Genomic DNA, 18,085 nt, shown 5'->3' on the forward strand with positions numbered 1-18,085 from the left:
GTTATGGGATTACTACTCACATGAAAATCCCTTTGGAGCGTAATTTTTTCCCACAGTTCCGTTCGCGTCCCATAATGGAATTTCTCTGGCCTCCAGTTTCCTGTGTAGGCCACCACCTGACTCCAGGTGCTACACCATTGGCCTGAGGCTCTACTATTGTTGGCTTTACATGGTGTGTTCACTCCCTGACTGAGACACACGTATGTATCATATCCCCTCCATGTGCTTTCCTTGTCCCCACATTTTATCACTTTACATAAATCAAATTGGAATGAAGTGGTTGAATTCTTTTCATAATTTAATTCTAGCCCCCCATATTTTGTTACACATGGGTCTGTTGATGCAGTTGATCTTCTGTGTCTAGTTCGAAGTGTGGTGCTATTACCTTCCTGACTTTTCTGTATTCCGAAAATTATCCCTACGATGGTTCCTGCAATTATCCCTAATACGCACAACAACTTCCAATTTTCCCACAGCTTCATCTTGTTGCTGCTGTATTCACCCTCTCTAGTAATGCCTTGTTATCTTTACAAAATCAACACTTCTTAAAAACTTAATACCCTAAAACTTGTAAGAAAACATTCTTAAAAATACACTTTTTAAACATGAAAAAATGAAAAATATTGAAAAACACTCAAAATCACACAATAATAAAACTTGGTTATAAGGAATAAATGGTTATTTGTATGTTCACGTCCGTAAACATTTCACTCAGAATCTTTTGCACTTTCTTGAAGTCTAGTTTATCTAGACCACACCCCAGCCGGGGTACTGAGATACTTCTTACTCTATTAGCCACACACCAATCTCTCATGTGTTTTAGGCTTTCTGTGAAACAGTCATATGTTGGTAAATCAGTGTATTGTTCTTTGGTTATTAGGTGAAAAATAATTCTGCCGTCTTCTTCTTTAGTTACTGCACATTCACCTGGTTGTTTGTTTTGGTCAATTACTTTCTCTGTACCATATCGCCGTTTGAACTGTTTAGCTATACCTGCTCCGTATGCACAGTCAGCACTTACACAATGGGCCAATGGTTCTGTGTGTGGGCTTGTGAAAATGTCGCCTGTTTTATGTATAATTTGGAGCTGTTGGTGTTGTCCAGTGGCAATTTCAGTGTCTGTTTTACCGTCACTTTGTGTATCCTCCCTCTCTTGGACCTGAGTCCTCAGGTCCAAACCAGTGTCAGCAAGAGACCTAGAAGGTGGGTCACAAGCTACACAGGATGTTAAATGGAACCAAGTATCGCCTTTGTCTTGTAGTTGCACACAGTGTGAGGTGCGAGCTGTTACTCGATGGGGCTTAGACCACCGTGGTTCACTCCACTTTCTGCGGAAGATCCTGATCCTGACCCAGTCAGCTGTGACTGGAGATGGCAGTTCCTCCGGTTGTGCTGGTACAGGAGTTACCTGATGGGAAAAGGTTCGAATCAGAGCTGTTAGTTTATCAAAATACACAGTATGTGACAATGGCTGCACTGTGTCCTCTCTCAACGCCGTGGTTGGTCCTGGAAATTGACGACCTGTAAGCAATTCAAAAGGTGTAAAGCCTGAGATCCTGTTGACAGAAGAACGAATAGACATGAGAGCAATGGGTAAAGCTGACAGCCAGTTCAATTTAGTCTGTGCACAGATTTTAGCCAATTTTAGTTTAATTGTCAGGTTTAAACGTTCAACCTTACCTTGGCTGGCCGCATGGTAAACCGTACCATACGCATGTGTTAGGCCTAGAGCCTGTTCAACAATTTTCAAATGTTCATTTTTAAAATGGGTGGCATTGTCAGATCTGATACGTCGTGGGAACCCATAGTGTGGAATGTAATGGTTGATTAGACACTTTATTACGGCCGTACTGTCCTCTCGGCCGACAGGATATGCTTCTGGCCAACCAGTGAAATAATCAACAATCACCAAAACATAGCGTTTGCCATGTACTCGTGTAATCATGTCTGTGAAGTCAATCACAATTTCTTCCCCTGGACCAGATGTCAAAGGGAAACACCCCCGTTTGGGTTTGATGCTAGGTTTTACATTGTGTTCCTGACAGATACAACAACTCGTCACATGACCTGACACCATGGATTGCAAAAATGGATGCCACCAATGTTCGAGAGCTCTCATCATTTGTTTGTCACTGACATGGCTTACCCCATGGGCTTGTGTTAACATTGAACCGGTCAGAGAGACAGGCAATGCCGGGCGTCCATCTGGCGCTTGCCATAGACCATCACTAGCACAGATGCCTCCATGCTGTGACCAGACTGATTGTTCTTCAGGGGCAGATTTCTGTTGTTCTTTGACCAAATATTCTCGAGTGAAACGAGGCAAAAGATCACTACAGGCTCTATCTGATCTCACCACCTGCTGAGTTGCAACATAGCCAGCTGCAGTTTTGGCAGCTAGATCAGCTGCATTGTTTCCATCAGTGATAGGGGAATCATTTTTGGAATGTCCTGGACATTTAATAACTGCTACCTCTTTGGGTATCATCAGAGCCTCTAAAAGGTCTCTGGCTTCGCATGCATGCGTGATTGGTCGACCTGAGGATGTGATGAAACCACATCTCTGCCATAAGGGCAATTCCACGTGGACAGCTGTTACAACATATGCTGAATCGGAATATATGTTCACACGGGTCTCACCAGCGTAGTACAGGGCTCTTGTCACTGCTATCATCTCTGCTCTCTGTGCTGACTGTTTTCCTTCTAACTTCCCTGCATCCCTTGTCACTAATGAGCTTCCCACCTGTTCAACTACTGCATAGGCTGCCTTCAGGCTCCCATCCTCTGCTCTGAAACAACAACCATCTGTGAACAATGTCATAACTGGCGGTGGGGTTGTCAATGGCACTGCAGACAGATCTTCTCTTACTTTGGATGCTCTCTCGGTGATGGGTGCACAGTCATGCGGCTGTCCATCTCCCATCAGATCAGCCATATTAATGCCTTCATGTGTGTATGTGAGATTGGGGCTGGTCAAAATCTTAGCTATTCTTCTCTGTCTCAGTGGTGAAAACGTGAATGATGCTGAATTTACGAATGACATGATGGAGTGTGTGGTGAGTATTGTCAGTGGGTGGCCCATTACAATGTGTGATGTTTTGTGCACAACTTTAGCTAAACCCGCTGCAAATCGAGAACAAAGTGGTTGTCTTTGCTCTACACAGTCTAACAACACACTAGCATACATCAACACTTTCCTCCTACCTTGGTCTTTCTGAAACAGGACACCATGTGCGCTGGAGCCAGATTCTGAGGCATCCAGGAAGAAAGGTAACTCATAGTTAGCACAGTTCAGGTGCACAGCATGAGCTAGCTGTGTCTTGAGGTCAATGAACGTCCGTTCAGCCTCTTGTGTCCACTGAAGTTCTGCTTTCAGATTTTTCATGCCATGCTCTTTAATCAACTGCCTGAGTGGTGTAGTCAGTGAAACATACATGGGGATATAGTGCCTACTGAATCCTGTGAGGCCTAAAAACGATAACATGTCTTTCACTGTAGTTGGCTTTGGATGGCTGAGTATACCCTGTCTTTGTGTCCCTGTCAAAGTTGATCCCTGTGCCGTGATCAGTCGGCCTAAAAATGTAACACAAGGTCTGCACACCTGCAGTTTGTCCTTGCTTACCTTGAAACCAGACTTGTGCAACTGAAGCAACACAACTCTGGTAGCCTCCAGGCATGCCTTTTCGGTTGTGGCTGCTAGAAGGAGGTCGTCAACATACATGATCATGACACAGTTCTCGGGTAAGCTACAATCCTGTAGCTGTTGTTTTAAAACATGATTAAAAATGCCAGGGGGTAAAATGAAACCCTGTGGCAGTCTGTTGTAGGAATACTGGCAACCCCTGTATGTAAAAGCCAAACATGCTTTGCAATCCTCTGCGATTGGGATGCAGAAAAAAGCGTTTGCCAAATCGATGCATGTAAACCATTGGTGTGCTGGAGTCAGTGTAGACAGCGCTATATATGGGTTTGGCACCGTCATTGTAGGTGTTGCTACAATGGAGTTGATGTTACGTAAATCATGCACCAGTCTGTACTTCTTGGTGCCTGGTTTAGGCACTGGGAAAATTGGTGTGTTCCAATTAGACCTGTAAGGGGTTATCACTCCCTTGTCAATCAGTCCAGAAACAGTGGTGGCTACACCTTGTTCTGCTTCTGGTTTGTTGCGGTACTGAGGGACCCAAATAGGTGTGGTGGTGGTCAATTTGAAGCTAACAGGTTTGATGTTACAAAACCCCACATCTGTTGGTCCTTGAGACCATAAATTATCAGGCAATGTGTCAATCATATTTTCTGCTCCGTCAGCGTCTGTTCTTTCCCTACCGTGGCATCTGGAGATCTGTTTGTGTGTCAACACCCCTGTGTCTTCTGTTTGGTCTTGCACCCAATATGCTTTTTGTGTATCTGAATATAGGATACCCCACATCTCTGTGGGCTTCCAATCATTAGCTGCTAACAGTCTCTTAGTCATGTTGCCTAGCTCCCTAGCCTCATGGTTTGGATGCAATGCTAAGGAGATATGTGGTGCTGTTGTATCTGACATTTCATACCATTTCATCTGCTCTTCTGTCAATAGAACTGGTGCCACTACTCCTTATTTTCCTACCATAAGACCAGATCCTTTTAGCACCCATTTGCTGTCCTCTATCTCCTGGAACAGATCTTGGTATTGCGTGGTGTCATCCCTGTCATAAAACAATGTGCAATGTAGGGGGTCTATGGGTGGCAGAAAAATGTCTATGTTTGTGATCCACTGACGATGTTCGTTATACCTTGACACAACACTGTTGGGGGCTACACTCAAATCTAGCTCCACCCAATATATGTCAGCATCTTCTAGCTCACCACATGATGTTAGCATCCACTGACTGTCTGTGGTGTGACCTGAAAGAGAACAATTTGTTTCTGATCCATCTGGAAATTTCACTGTCACTCCCTCAGCTGAACAATACTAGCTCCTAATTTAATTAATAAATCTCTGCCTAGGAGGGGGATGGGAGCATTGCAAGAGTACAGGAACGAGTGCGACAATGTCTGATTGGCGACTTTCACTCTCAACAATTTGGTCATAGGCCATTTTTCCACCCCACCAGAGAACCCCATTACTCCCACTGCGCAATTTGTCAGATCACTATTATCAATTGTGCCCTTAGTTACAGTAGAGTATGTGGCCCCAGTGTCCACCAGAGCCTGTAGTGGTCGATCACTCACCACTATCTCCATGAGAGGTTCGGCCATTCCTCTCACGGTGGTTCTCTGTGGGCCCCTTCAACATTCCTCCGCCCCACCCTCCGGGCCCCATGTTGGGTGCACAGGTGCCTGTAGGTTGGAGGGTGACGGGAAGTGTTGCCCCGAGTTGTGTGGGGTCTGTGGTCCCCTGCCCTGACCACCGGAACCACCTCCTCGGGGACCCCATCCCCCCGCAGGTGGACCGCTGTATTGGCCTTGAGTCTGTGAACCATTTCGTGGACAATTCCTTGCCCAATGTCCATTTTCACCGCACATGTAACACTGTGTCCCGCTCTTCCCCCTTCTCCCTCGTCCTCCCTGTCTGCCTCTGTTTCCTCTCCAGTGGGATACCTGCCTATGATTTGTTCCTTGGCCCCATGGTGGGGTCATGTGCTGCTGTACTCGTGGTGGTCCCCCGAAGGGTGAACCACTATATGGGGGCCCTTCATATGGATCTCTGGGGTGGTCATGCTGTGGCATTTGTCTAGCCTTTTTTGTCACACCTTCGCCCTTTGCTTTTTCTAACTGTAGCTTTAACAGCTGTGTTTTGACTTTTTCAAGTTCCTCCTCTTCCTTGTTGGACTTTTCAACTGCTCTGTCTGTGTGGTGCACTAAATGTCTTTCCCATACCTCGTTACTCGCCACTGGGATTTCTGGGTTATTCTCCATTGCTTGTTTTACTCCATTTGGAGCTCCTGTCATTACTGCTGATCTAAATATGTCTCGTGTCAAAGGGTTGTTTAAACTGTTTTCCTCCACCATTTGTTCCCACTCAGCAGCACAACGGAAGTAATAGGCTGCTCCAGTCTCACCTGGTTTAATGCGGAATTTTATATTCTGGTACACAGTTGGTGGCACGGGATATAGTCGGCGAAGAGTTTGGCTTACAGCCGTGTTTACTCTGGTAAATGGTGTCTCATTTTCAACATACATTGTATTTGCATCGAGCTCTAAATTTTGCATTTGTGAGGCTGTCAATATCTGTCCCAACAGGCACCTTAAGTCACCCAAAGCCAATACAGTCCCATGGCTTAACGCTGTTAATTTGCTCAGCCATCTGCTTTAATTCAACAACCTCTTTGTGTAGTTTCTCCATTGAATCAGTAATGTCATCTACGTCAACATCCATTTCTCCCCCATTAATCGTCATCACTACCTGCTGTTTGGGCGGTTCGTATGGAGGGGGATGGCTTAATGTTGGGTATAATGAAGTGGGGTTGGGTTTTTCTGGGGGCGGAGCAGAGGGGGTAGTCTGAGCATTTCCTGTATTCTCTTTCTTTTTCTCTTTGACTTTTGAGCTGTTCACTTCCCCTTTTATCTCACCTCCCTGTGTCTTCTGTGAACTGAGTGCTGTGGTTGTTAACGCCACTCTAGTCCACATTCTTAGTTTTTTCCTGAGGGCGTCTTCTTCACTGCCATGTTTCCCTGCATTATACCACTTTACTTTATCTTTCTCCTCTACATGTCTACGCAACTTACAGTGTGCTTTCTTCTCCATTTCTCTAACTTTTGGTGCTAACGGAGTCATCACCTTTTCTGCACTTTCCCATCCACACTCATCACATAATGCTACCCAACACTTATCAATTTCTTTCTGTCTTTGCTTTCTATCTTTTGGTTCTGCCTGTGCTAATAACATATCTGTAACATTTTGCCACTGCACCAATACTGGCGGACACCCATATTCGTCGCATTCTTTCTGAAATTCGGCCATTTTACGCACAAATTCTATTCACAGTTTGCAAAAATTATACAGTATCTTTGTCACACAGTTAAGTCAGTTTTCACATTAATTTTCACATCAGCAATTGCATTCACTTTTTCAAAACATTCAAACATATAACAGACAATCTTGGAATATTCCTTTATGAGTTCGCCGACTCAAAGGGATTTATTTCACCCTGGCCTTTTTCGTCCCAGACGCGATTACCACAACGCAATTTATGAGTTCCAAACTCAAGGGTTTTTATTACCCTGGCCTTTTTTTGTCCCAGACGCGATTACCACAACGCACTTTATGAGTTCCAAACTCAAGGGTTTTATTACCCTGGCCTTTTTTGTCACAGACGCGATTACCACAACGCACAAAATATTGAGACCCAGTCTCTAATTTCTTCAATTCTTATACTATTACTTTTTAAATCTGATTTCTCAAACTTCTTTTATAGTTTACTTTTACTCACTCGGAATGTTCATCAAATTCAACACAGCAATTTAGGTATATTCAATAGCAGAATTTTGAATTAACAGGCTTCTGTTTACCTTTTATCTTTAGGTCGACCTGTGTGTTGAACCTGAATCCGTTCCGATTCTCCAACAAAATTGGCAAAAGATGCCTTCGTCTCTCGTCAAATCACGTCGGGGTCACCAATTGTTGGACTTAATGGTCAGTTTGCACAAAATTTGCACAGAGACGTTCTCCAAAATTAAACAGAAGTTTTATTATCAGATGTAAAAAGGGTAACAAAGCTTTGGGTTGTCAGTCGCTCTCCACACTCTCTCAAAAGCCAACAACCCTCAGCACACATGTCAATAGTATTTATAGGTATGTATCGTCGTTCTTTTTCTGTTCCTCTTTTCTTGTCTCTGGGCAGATCCTTTCCATGGCAACCAATCAGGACAGTGCCTCCCTTCTGACTCCATCTCTTCTCTTATCTGTAAAAAACATTTGTACAACACAGCCATCCCACCTAGTTTCGGTGTTATTTCCTTCGCCCAGTTCCCGGAAGACAATTTTCATGACGCACATTCATATACCACAAACATGATACATAACTCAACAATTCTAATCTTTACTAATGCACTAACTAATTAAACTATTATCTTAGTTTCATCATCAGGTGAGGTATATATTCACTCCCTGTGTGTCACTTTGTCAGCAGTTATTTTGCCCTCCTAGCAGAACTAAATGTTCTGTCAGTTTAACCCACATCCTGTTTTTTATTCATGCAGCTCTTTGTGAGTTCCTCATAGCACAGCAGTATTTTTCCATTAGAGCAAGCAAGCAAACACAGTTTATAAACTCATAATACCTCTACATCCCGGTTATATGATGTTATTCAATAAAACATGAAAGGAAACTTATCAATTATCCATCAAAATTCAGAAGTTTAACGTCAAACTTAAATTACAAAGGCATTTTGTGAGTGAGCGCGTGCTGGCGGAGGCTAATGTGTATAACAAATTAGGCATATTAAGCATCTAATCATCCGTTAAGCGTATTTTATCAGTTCTTCTCCGTCTCTTCGCAGCATTTAGTAAAACTTGTCCAACAACACAAATATCTCTCTCTGAAGTGTCCATCACGACAAGTCCTATTCAATATATAATGCAAGCATGCAATGTGCATGCCTACACGTCCATCCTTGCTGAAAAAAACCAATGAATTTTTTAATTAGAATGAGATTTTTAAATTAAATTCCTCTTTGTAGTGTGTTTTGGGTTTTATTCCAATAGGATTTACCATTCCACCAATAGAATCCATCTAGTATTGATTTTTTCAGCAGGGTGCAAGTATCCATAGTACAATTCCCATTATAACCATTAAATCCATTACATTTTATGTTGTATTTTGGGCAGGGTTCTGTTGTTTTATTTCAACAGGAATACTTCAACTATAGTTACTTCAGTAAAAACATCATTCATTTTCCAAATCACTTTAAATGATATAGCAGCAGATCAGAAGTTAACACGCACGTGTAGCTCAAGGTGTATGTGATGCTTATTTACCGTTTAGCCGTTATGCCGATTATTTTCATGACAATGTTTCTACGATCTTTGACTGATCGTAACCCACAGATGATTACACCACACTTTAACATGTGCCTTTTTCGTCTTTTAATTTTCTATTTGCCTTTTTAGAGCGCTATCAATGGTGTAGCAACGCCTACGTTTACATTAGTTTAGCGGGGAAGATCCCAGAGTTTCCAGATTTGCAACAAAAAAAATCTGCCAAATGGCCTTTCAAAGCTAGCACCTGCTAACCGCGAGCTTAGAAAAACTGAAATACTTGGCAACAATAAAAGGTCCTGGCAGATCGCAAGCCAGATAAATTGCGAACACAGGAAACCCCGCTGCATAGAAACCATTTTCTACTTTTGGACCTTTTTATAAATGTAGTGGAGTAAAAAGTATGATATTTGTCTTTCAAATGTAGTGAAAAAATAATACTCAAGTAAAGTACAGATACTCAAAAAGTGTACTTAAGTACAGTACTCAGGCAAATATACTTCGTTACTGGACACCTCTGCAAACAGGAAAAGCACAATTATCAGCAAAGATATGAACAGAATTGACTACCAAAGCTTAAAAACATATTTTCAAAACCCTACAGTCAGATCCTTTTGTGTACTTGGTGTAGTCTGTACCTTTACGCAATATGCTCATGTAATTTATGTGCTCATGCACCCACCATAGGCATGTCACTGACGGGAAAACTGAATTGAATCATTAAAAAATAAGTAAAAACTAATTATTATCAGTTAATCGTTTACAATAAACAATATCTTATAGGCATACATGGGTAATTAACTTGCATATATAAATTCAATATATATATTGTTAACAAATGGTCAAAACCATTTATATAATACCATATAAAAATTAACCCTATACATACTTTAAATATATGTTTATATACTAATTTAATATGGGCATTTCAAATATGTTAAAAACATATATATACATATATCCAGAGGATGTATATACTATATGTGTTAATTATATTATTGTCTTATATGTAACATACATGGCAAGATCACTACTGATATAGGGACATAAATGGCATATATTACATTTCCGTATGCACACAAGTAACAGTGTATGTCTCATGAAGCATTTATTTATATTTACATAGACATGCTAACATTTCAAGGCCGTACACACACACACACACACACACACTACATGTTACACATGACAGGATAATACTTAAAGGTTGTTGGGGTCATTTTGGGGCAGGATCTGTCTTACCTAACTGTCACGTTTCTACCCCCTTTAAACTTATGCATGGATGCATATACAGGTGCTGGTCATATAATTAGAATATCATTGAAAAGTTTATTTATTTCACTAATTCCATTCAAAAAGTGAAACTTGTATATTATATTCATTCATTACACACAGACTGATATATTTCAAATGTTTATTTCTTTTAATTTGATGATTATAACTGACAACTAATGAAAATCCCAAATTCAGTATCTCAGAAAATTAGTATATCACTTAAGACCAATACAAAGAAAGGAATTTTAGAAATCTTGGCCAACTGAAAAGTATGAACATGAAAAGTATGAGCATGTACAGCACTCAATACTTAGTTGGGGCTCCATTTGCCTGAATTACTGCAGCAATGCGGCGTGGCATGGAGTCGATCAGTCTGTGGCACTGCTCAGATGTAATGAGAGCCCAGGTTGCTCTGATAGTGGCCTTAAGCTCTTCTGCATTGTTGGGTCTGGCATATCGTATCTTCCTCTTCACAATACCCCATAGATTTTCTATGGGGTTAAGGTCAGGCGAGTTTGCTGGCCAATTAAGAACAGGGATACCATGGTCCTTAAACCAGGTACTCTACTGGACATAGTAACCCCCCAGCAGGGCAGTTCCGTCTGATGTATCCGCATCATTGGTTCCCACCTTGGTAATCCATGACCTTCCCTAGGTGGACCTCCACCTTGTGGTTAACTCCTTCAGTCCGCACATTCCTCCCATGAGTTCTCCCCTAACGGCGAGACCATGTTGGTATCTCCACTAAACTCCTCCCTACGGTAGGAAGTGGTCTCTGTAGCGCATCCCCCATTTGAGGAAGTAGCGCTTACCCAGTGGCCTTACGGTACCGGGCGGCTTCTCGCTGTTAGAGAAACAAGGCCACCACCTGTGAGGGCCGAAGGCAGGGGCCTTCCCACCTTTCAAGAAAAGCTCTGGGACCCCCTACCTACCCACTGGTAGGTTACAATTTCGCGGTAGCGCTCACGGCTGACACGCCCAGGCCAGTCACCATGGCTTCGCTAGAGATTGTAACAGGGCACAGCATTGTGGCATTTTCCATAGGAACCCCATCTGTCAGCTCGACACAATGTCGAGAGACCAACAGAAAGGGAACGTCTTGGTTACGGATGTAACCTCAGTTCCCTGATGGAGGGAACGAGACATTGTGTCCTTTATGCCACAACACGTGCTGCCCACTGCAACAGTCGTGAGAGGTTCTCAGGCTCCTCAGAACAAAGGTGAATGAATGCAGCACGCCGTCTCCCTTTTATACCCGGATATCCGGGGGCGGAGTCCGGCATGCCAATTTCATTCGCCAATTTCATTGGCCTTTTCTAAAGAAGTCGGAAGCGATAGGTTCTCAAGGACGAACCCCATCTGTCGGCTCGACACAACGTCTCGTTCCCTCCATCAGGGTACTGAGGTTACTTCCGTAACCAAGACGTTTATGTATGTACTGTATATTAGATTCGCTTAATAGGACTAGGTGTTATAATCCCACTATTTCAGCACAGTTGAATTGCCCAATAGGACATTTCCCATGCCTTATACAGTGGGTGATCAGACCTGGGTGTGTGTTGCATTGTTACAAGGTCATCTGGCAGCCCATGCTGTGTCCATCCACCTAAACCACAGCCATTGGCTTCTTCTTTCTGCACAACTGGCCAGTTCTTGATTATCCTCCACTGGACCTGTCCTATTTGTCAGCTATGGTGACTTCTACATTTAACCCGTCCAGTGAGTAGTGAACTCACACATATACACCAGAAGCAGTGGGCAGCTATTACTGCAGCTCAAAGGTAACACAGTCGTTACCCGCTGACCCTGAGAATCGAACCGGCAAACTTCTGGTCACAAGTCCAACTCTCTAATCATTAGGCCACGACTACCCAAACCGTTAATGCGCACTCAGTGCGCCCGGTACCGTATGGCATACCATTACAACACATTTCCAAAATCATCGCAACCATACGTGCCAACTCGTTGGCTAAGGCTGTTATAGTCCCACTGGCTCTGTTAATGCAAGCTCAGTGCCCCCGGTCCCTTATGGCTTAACAATACAACACACAACACCATTTTATTACGTGGTCACTTGGCAGCCCATGTTGCGTCCTTCCGTTTCAACCACAGCCAGTGGCTGCTTCTCTCAGCGACAGTGGCAAGTTCTTTGACTACCGTCCGTTGGGCCTGTACTCTGATCCCCACTTTCTTAAGCAGCCTTGTAGTGGAATTGGAAACAAAGCCCCTGCAGCCCACTTCCGTGAACACTTTCGCTGTCCATCCCCGATCTTCAGCCTCAGCTGCTAAGTTGGCATACCGGAGATTCTTTCTTTCAAATGCTTCGTTAATGGCCTCTTCCCAAGGTACAGTCAACTCAACTATGAGGACTGTCGTACTGGAGCTGGACCACAGAACCATGTCCGGCCGCAGGTTGGTCGCTATGATTTCCAAGGGGAGAGTAAGTCTGTGGTTTAAATCAACTTGCATTTCCCAATCCCTGGCTATACTCAGCATACCTGAATCTGCTGACCCCCCTAAAGGGGTCATCTGGCGCAAATACATGTTTTTCTGTGTCTTTGGTGTGTTATAAGTTTGAGGTGCTTGGATTTGAGTCATTCCATTTTGTGCTTCTTGATAGTACTAGTCTAGACCAGACTAATGTTATATCTCAGAGACAAACATTATACATTTCCTCCATTACTTTTTTCAGACCGCTTCAATTCATTTTCAAATGTAACTTAGTTGCATTGCTTATCCAGTGAAAATGAGTTTATAGTATCTCTATTACAGATTATACTGAACTAAAGTACTACGAAAACATCAATGCAGCTGCAATCATAAAAACACTGACAGGGAATATTCTAAACATTAGCTGATCTAAATACAGTAGGAACAGACGCTTTTGTGCAAAACAATTATATAATTGAATATGTCACTTACTTTATAATATATGATGTTTAATTAACAAAGTTCGGGAGGAGCCTGAGCAAATAATCAAGCCCGGCTGGTTCGACATCAGCAATCACGACACCTAACCTATCAGCTCGAACTAGCCAGCATAAATATAGACCAAACGCTTACCTGCGCCATTCTCTCAGTCTATCAGCATGGCAGAAAAATGGACTTCGGTCAGCATGGCAGAAAAATCTACTTTCTACTTCTACTTGAAGACAGCACCGACACTCAGGATTCTCCAGGGCAGTTGGGCATTTCGCCAAAGCCAAACATCGGACAGGAGACTTCAACTGAGCTCACCCTCGAGGCCGTCAGTTGCGACTCACCACTCCTCGCGCCGCGAAGCGCCGGTACTACCCGTCGTAAAGCCCAGCCGGGCTTCATACAACTTCACCAGCTTCTTCCTATGCTTTGGCGGCCTCAAACATTCCGGCCATCGAAAAATGGACCGTCCTGAGCCTACGACAAGCATTGTCAAATCAGGACGTCCAATTCAGCCGGCCCCTAAACAAGGCCGAATTGTACAGACTATATTCAGCGCTGCATTCCGGAGCCCAGCTGCAGAGATCTTACAAGCAGCCAAAAGCATTAGACCAGCCGGCCAAAGCAGCAGGTTTCGCCACCACATCACGCCAAGACCTTCCTCCGTCAGGCCGCCACCACCAAAAGCCCTCAGCAAGTCTGGGCCACGTCCCAGACGAGCAAGCTATGGAAGCCCAGCAGTTTCCTCCTCCCGCAGCTTCCCAGCTTCCATTTTCCGAACGCATCACACCCACAAACTACAACTTCAACTGCTACGGACATGGCAACATGCTTCCGCCAGGAGCCTCTTTCCATTTCCCTGCACTCCTGGCCAGCAGCGCCGACGTCGATTACTAGCGTGAGGCTGCCTCCGTAAGCAATGACGGAATCGTGCTTCACACTTCCCTCCCAAATTCATGGCCAATACCACTTTCCCCAGGCACAAGCGGCGAATGCCGCGGACAGCGTGAGGCTGCCTCCGCTGGCCACCCCAGAAGCCGCTCTCCCTTCCCTCCTCTCACTAGCCCAGGCCTGCCCCAACTTCACATTGGCCACCACAACAGCCATGCCGGTCCCGGCCAATGCCCGGTCTTGGAACCACCACCCATTGCCGGATCCATCAGGCAACAGATTTTGGCAGAAATTCAGGCTGTTGGCACCGGATGCAGAACAAATGCCGACACTTGTCCCTCCCTATTCGGAACTAAGCTTGCCCTAAACCACCCTCTAAAAACCCTACTAGAAGCTTCCCTCATTTCCATCATACAAGCTGTCTCCCCCAGGACACTTCAGTCTTACCTTACAGCTTGGAGGAATTTCAAAACCTTCCATCGCGCATACAACATCCTCTTTCCCGATTTTTCTCTACTCAATATCACCTCATTAATCTCCTTTCTCAATACCATGAAAAACCTACAAGCCAGCTCAATTAAAGGAAACCTGAGCGGAGTCCAATTTTTTCACAAATTAATTTTCAACACAACTTCCCCAGCCATAGCAAGTTCCCAAGCTGCCAACCTCCAGTCCCCATTACAGCCATACCAAACCCTCTCAGCCTACCGACCCCCTCTTCGTAGATGATTCAAATCACCCAGCCACACGCTTTTGCTTACAAATCTATAAAATTGGCGTGGCAACCACAGCCGCCCAAAATGTCTCTCACAGCCACAGATTCAAGCGCTCGGCCGCTGGTCATAAGAGGCCTTCAAAAGTTACATCCGGTCAGATCACACCCTCATCAGAGAAGCTTATTGGACCCTCATTTCTAGGATCGTCTAGCGCCAACATGCGTCAATCTACCAAGCCTTCCAGTCATCCATCAACATTATCGCAGCAGCTTACAGAAGCTAGTATCACCGCAGCGAACACCCCCGCAGGGGCCCGTGCTTCCAACTAGTGCCCTGCCGCAGCAGACACCACCCAACATGAAGCCAGTATCACCGCAACGACTGCCCTCGCAGGGGCTCGTGCTTCCAACTAGTGCTCTGCCGCAGCAGACACCACCCAACATGAAGCCAGTATCGCCGCAGTGAACACCCCCACAGGGGCCTGTGCTTCCAACTAGTGCTCTGCCGCAGCAGACACCACCCAACATGAAGCCAGTATCGACGCAGCGACCACCCCCACAGGGGCCTGTGCTTCCAACTAGTGCTCTGCCGCAGCAGACACCACCCAACATGAAGCCAGTATCGCCGCAGCGACCGCCCTCGCAGTGGCCCGTGCTTCCAACTAGTGCTCTGCCGCAGCAGACACCACCCAACATGAAGCCAGTATCGCCGCAGCGACCGCCCCCGCAGTGGCCCGTGCTTCCAACTAGTGCTCTGCCGCAGCAGACACCACCCAACATGAAGCCAGTATCGCCGCAGCGACCACCCCCTCAGCGGCCTGTGCTTCCAACTAGTGCTCTGCCGCAGCAGACACCAGCCAACATGAAGCCAGTATCGCCGCAGCGACCGCCCCCGCAGTGGCCCGTGCTTCCAACTAGTGCTCTGCCACAGCAGACACCATCCATCATGAAGCCAGAATCACTGCAGCGACCACCCTCGCAGGGACCCGTGCTTCCAACTCGTGCACTGCCACAGCAGACACCAATTTTCAAGAAGCCAGCATCGCTGCAGCGACCAACCCAGCAGGGTCCCGAGCTTCTTCCAGCGCCCAGCCACAGCAGACGCTATTCTTCCACAAGAACACACCAACTTCCCACTACCTCAGCACCCACGCCCAACCAGGGCCTGCAAAACCAAGGGGCTTGCTTCCGATCCACGACCACAGTAGATTCCCCACTTCAGGTGCCCTTCAAAATTCCGACTGCCACAGCAGCAATCAAACCTCCAGGACCTTCATTCACGACCCAGGCCAACTGCGACCCAAACTATATTTACGCAACCTCAAGCCTTGCGCTTCTTTTTGGGGGGTTTTGCGCTTCCGGCTGCTGTCCCGCAATTGCTTGCACTTTGGGGGGTGAGTTCTGGGTTTCGGGCCAATTCCGATGTCGCGCATGTAGTAGTATATAATGTGACGATAGTTGCAATGATGAGAGCGCATATTGACTAAATACCATACTGCTATTGACTGCAATACCATATACAAATTAACCCTATACATACTTTAAATATACGTTTATATACGAATTTAATATGGGCATTTCAAATGTGTTAAAAAAGCCTTATCAGCAGCACCTCACCAAAAGGCATCTTTCACTCAGGATAATGTGATGAAATTGGGACACACAACTCATGAGATGTCTCTCTGATAATTGCAAGGAAAGGTAAGTATGGTATGTATTTCTATAATCAATTATCCCCCAAACACAGAGGATGCCTACCCGACGAACCAGTGAAACCTCAGACCTCCTTTCCTCTATTCATATTCTTGACTGCTTCCCCCTGCATAAGGTGTGGGAAATGTCCTATTGGGCAATTCAACTGTGCTGAAATAGTTGGATTATAACACCTAGTCCAATTTAGCAAATCTAATATACATACATAAACATATATTTTTGTATAGGGTGAACATATAGGTCAATATATGAAATTGTTCCATTTTCTAATCGGAATCATATATGGATTGGGCATATACAAAACATGTAATTCATATATGGATATTCAATGTGTGCACATATATTACATTTCCGTGGGTGAATGAAATGTGACAGTTAGGTAAAAATTAATCCTGTCCCAAAATGACCCCAACTCCCTTTAAACAGTATCCTGTCATGTGTAACATGTAGTGTGTGTGTGTGTGGCATTGAAATTTTAGCATTTCTATGTAATTATGAATAAATGCTTCATGAGACATACACTGTTGCTTGTGTTCATGCATCAAACTAATTGTTTCTTGCTATATATGCATCCATGTACACGTTTAAAGGGGGTAGAAACGTGACAGTTAGGTAAAACAGTTCCTGCCCCAAAATTACCCCCTTTAAATATTATTAAAGGGGGTACCCAACTCAATTAAGCTCAACTTTTATGTATATAGCGCTTTTTAAAATTTTATATTTTGCAAAGCAGCTGTACATGAAAACATGTTACCTATAAGCAATACATAAAATCCATACATGCACTGACAAACACACTAACGCACACCAAACACACACAGACACACACACACACGCACACACATTTACACACACAGATAGATACAGAAGATAAATAAGAGAAACACAGGTAATATTTTATGCAGACTTTCAGTTCTTATATGGGGTAATAATAATTCACGCAAAATGTTACATTTAAGAATAATATTAACAAGTGCAAAATTCTAAAGCTAATGTCAGCATCCCCCCGGCGAGTAAAACGAGTGCAGCCAGTGTGCAAACAGTGGCGAGGCACCCAAAACTCCAGTGGAGAAAAGAACCTAGTGAGAACCCAGGCCCAGCCAGGGAAACCAGTTCTCATATGGCACCACTGCTGCATCTCTACAAGCTCGACAGTGCTTGCACGACTTGGCTGAATAAAAAAAATAAAAAAGAGGTAGCTGATAGATTTATTATTATCTTAATATTCTAATAGCTAATTGCAGTTGCAGTTGCAATTTTGTAGTGTAGTGAGGACATGTCAGGTCGCCGCCTCCCTATTTCAGCTCCACCATCTAGACCAGTGGTCACCAACCCTGCTCCTGGAGATTGACTGTCCTGAAGATTTCAGTTCTAACCCAATCAAACACACCTGAATTATCTAATCAAGGTGTTCAGGTTTGCTTGATAATTACAGACAGGTGCAGCAGGGTTGGAGCTGCAGTCTGCAGGACGGTTGATCTCCAGGAACAATGTTGGTGACCACTGATCTAGACTGATTACAGACCTCAGAAAAGACAACTGAGTGCACGCAAGGTTGAAGAGATGCGTCTTTAATCTAGATTTAAACTGACAGAGTTTGTCTGCCTCCCGCAC

General features: G+C 44.4%; 1 protein-coding gene across 1 annotated transcript; it reads right to left on the reverse strand.

Moving 5' to 3' along the window:
- LOC130566942 (uncharacterized) lies at nt 1–5,238 on the reverse strand. The gene is made up of 3 exons (XM_057354770.1): nt 5,091–5,238; nt 4,759–4,884; nt 1–4,593 (listed from the first exon to the last, which is right to left on the reverse strand). The coding sequence occupies exons 1-3, from the start codon at nt 5,236–5,238 to the stop codon at nt 662–664; spliced, it is 4,206 nt and encodes a 1,401-aa protein (XP_057210753.1). The 3' UTR covers nt 1–661.
- Between the last annotated feature and the right edge of the window lie 12,847 nt (nt 5,239–18,085).

The sequence above is a fragment of the Triplophysa rosa genome, linkage group LG16 (assembly GCF_024868665.1).
Source record: "Triplophysa rosa linkage group LG16, Trosa_1v2, whole genome shotgun sequence".
NCBI classification, from domain to species: domain Eukaryota; kingdom Metazoa; phylum Chordata; class Actinopteri; order Cypriniformes; family Nemacheilidae; genus Triplophysa; species Triplophysa rosa.

Coding starts and splice junctions, on each gene's coding strand:
- LOC130566942 (XM_057354770.1), bottom strand. CDS start 5,238: ATGGCCGAACCTCTCATGGAGATAGTGGTGAGTGATCGACCACTACAG. Junction 4,885..5,090: donor GGGAGTAATGGGGTTCTCTG/GTGGGGTGGAAA, acceptor GTTCTCTTTCAG/GTCACACCACAGACAGTCAG. Junction 4,594..4,758: donor GTCAAGGTATAACGAACATC/GTCAGTGGATCA, acceptor TAGGAAAATAAG/GAGTAGTGGCACCAGTTCTA.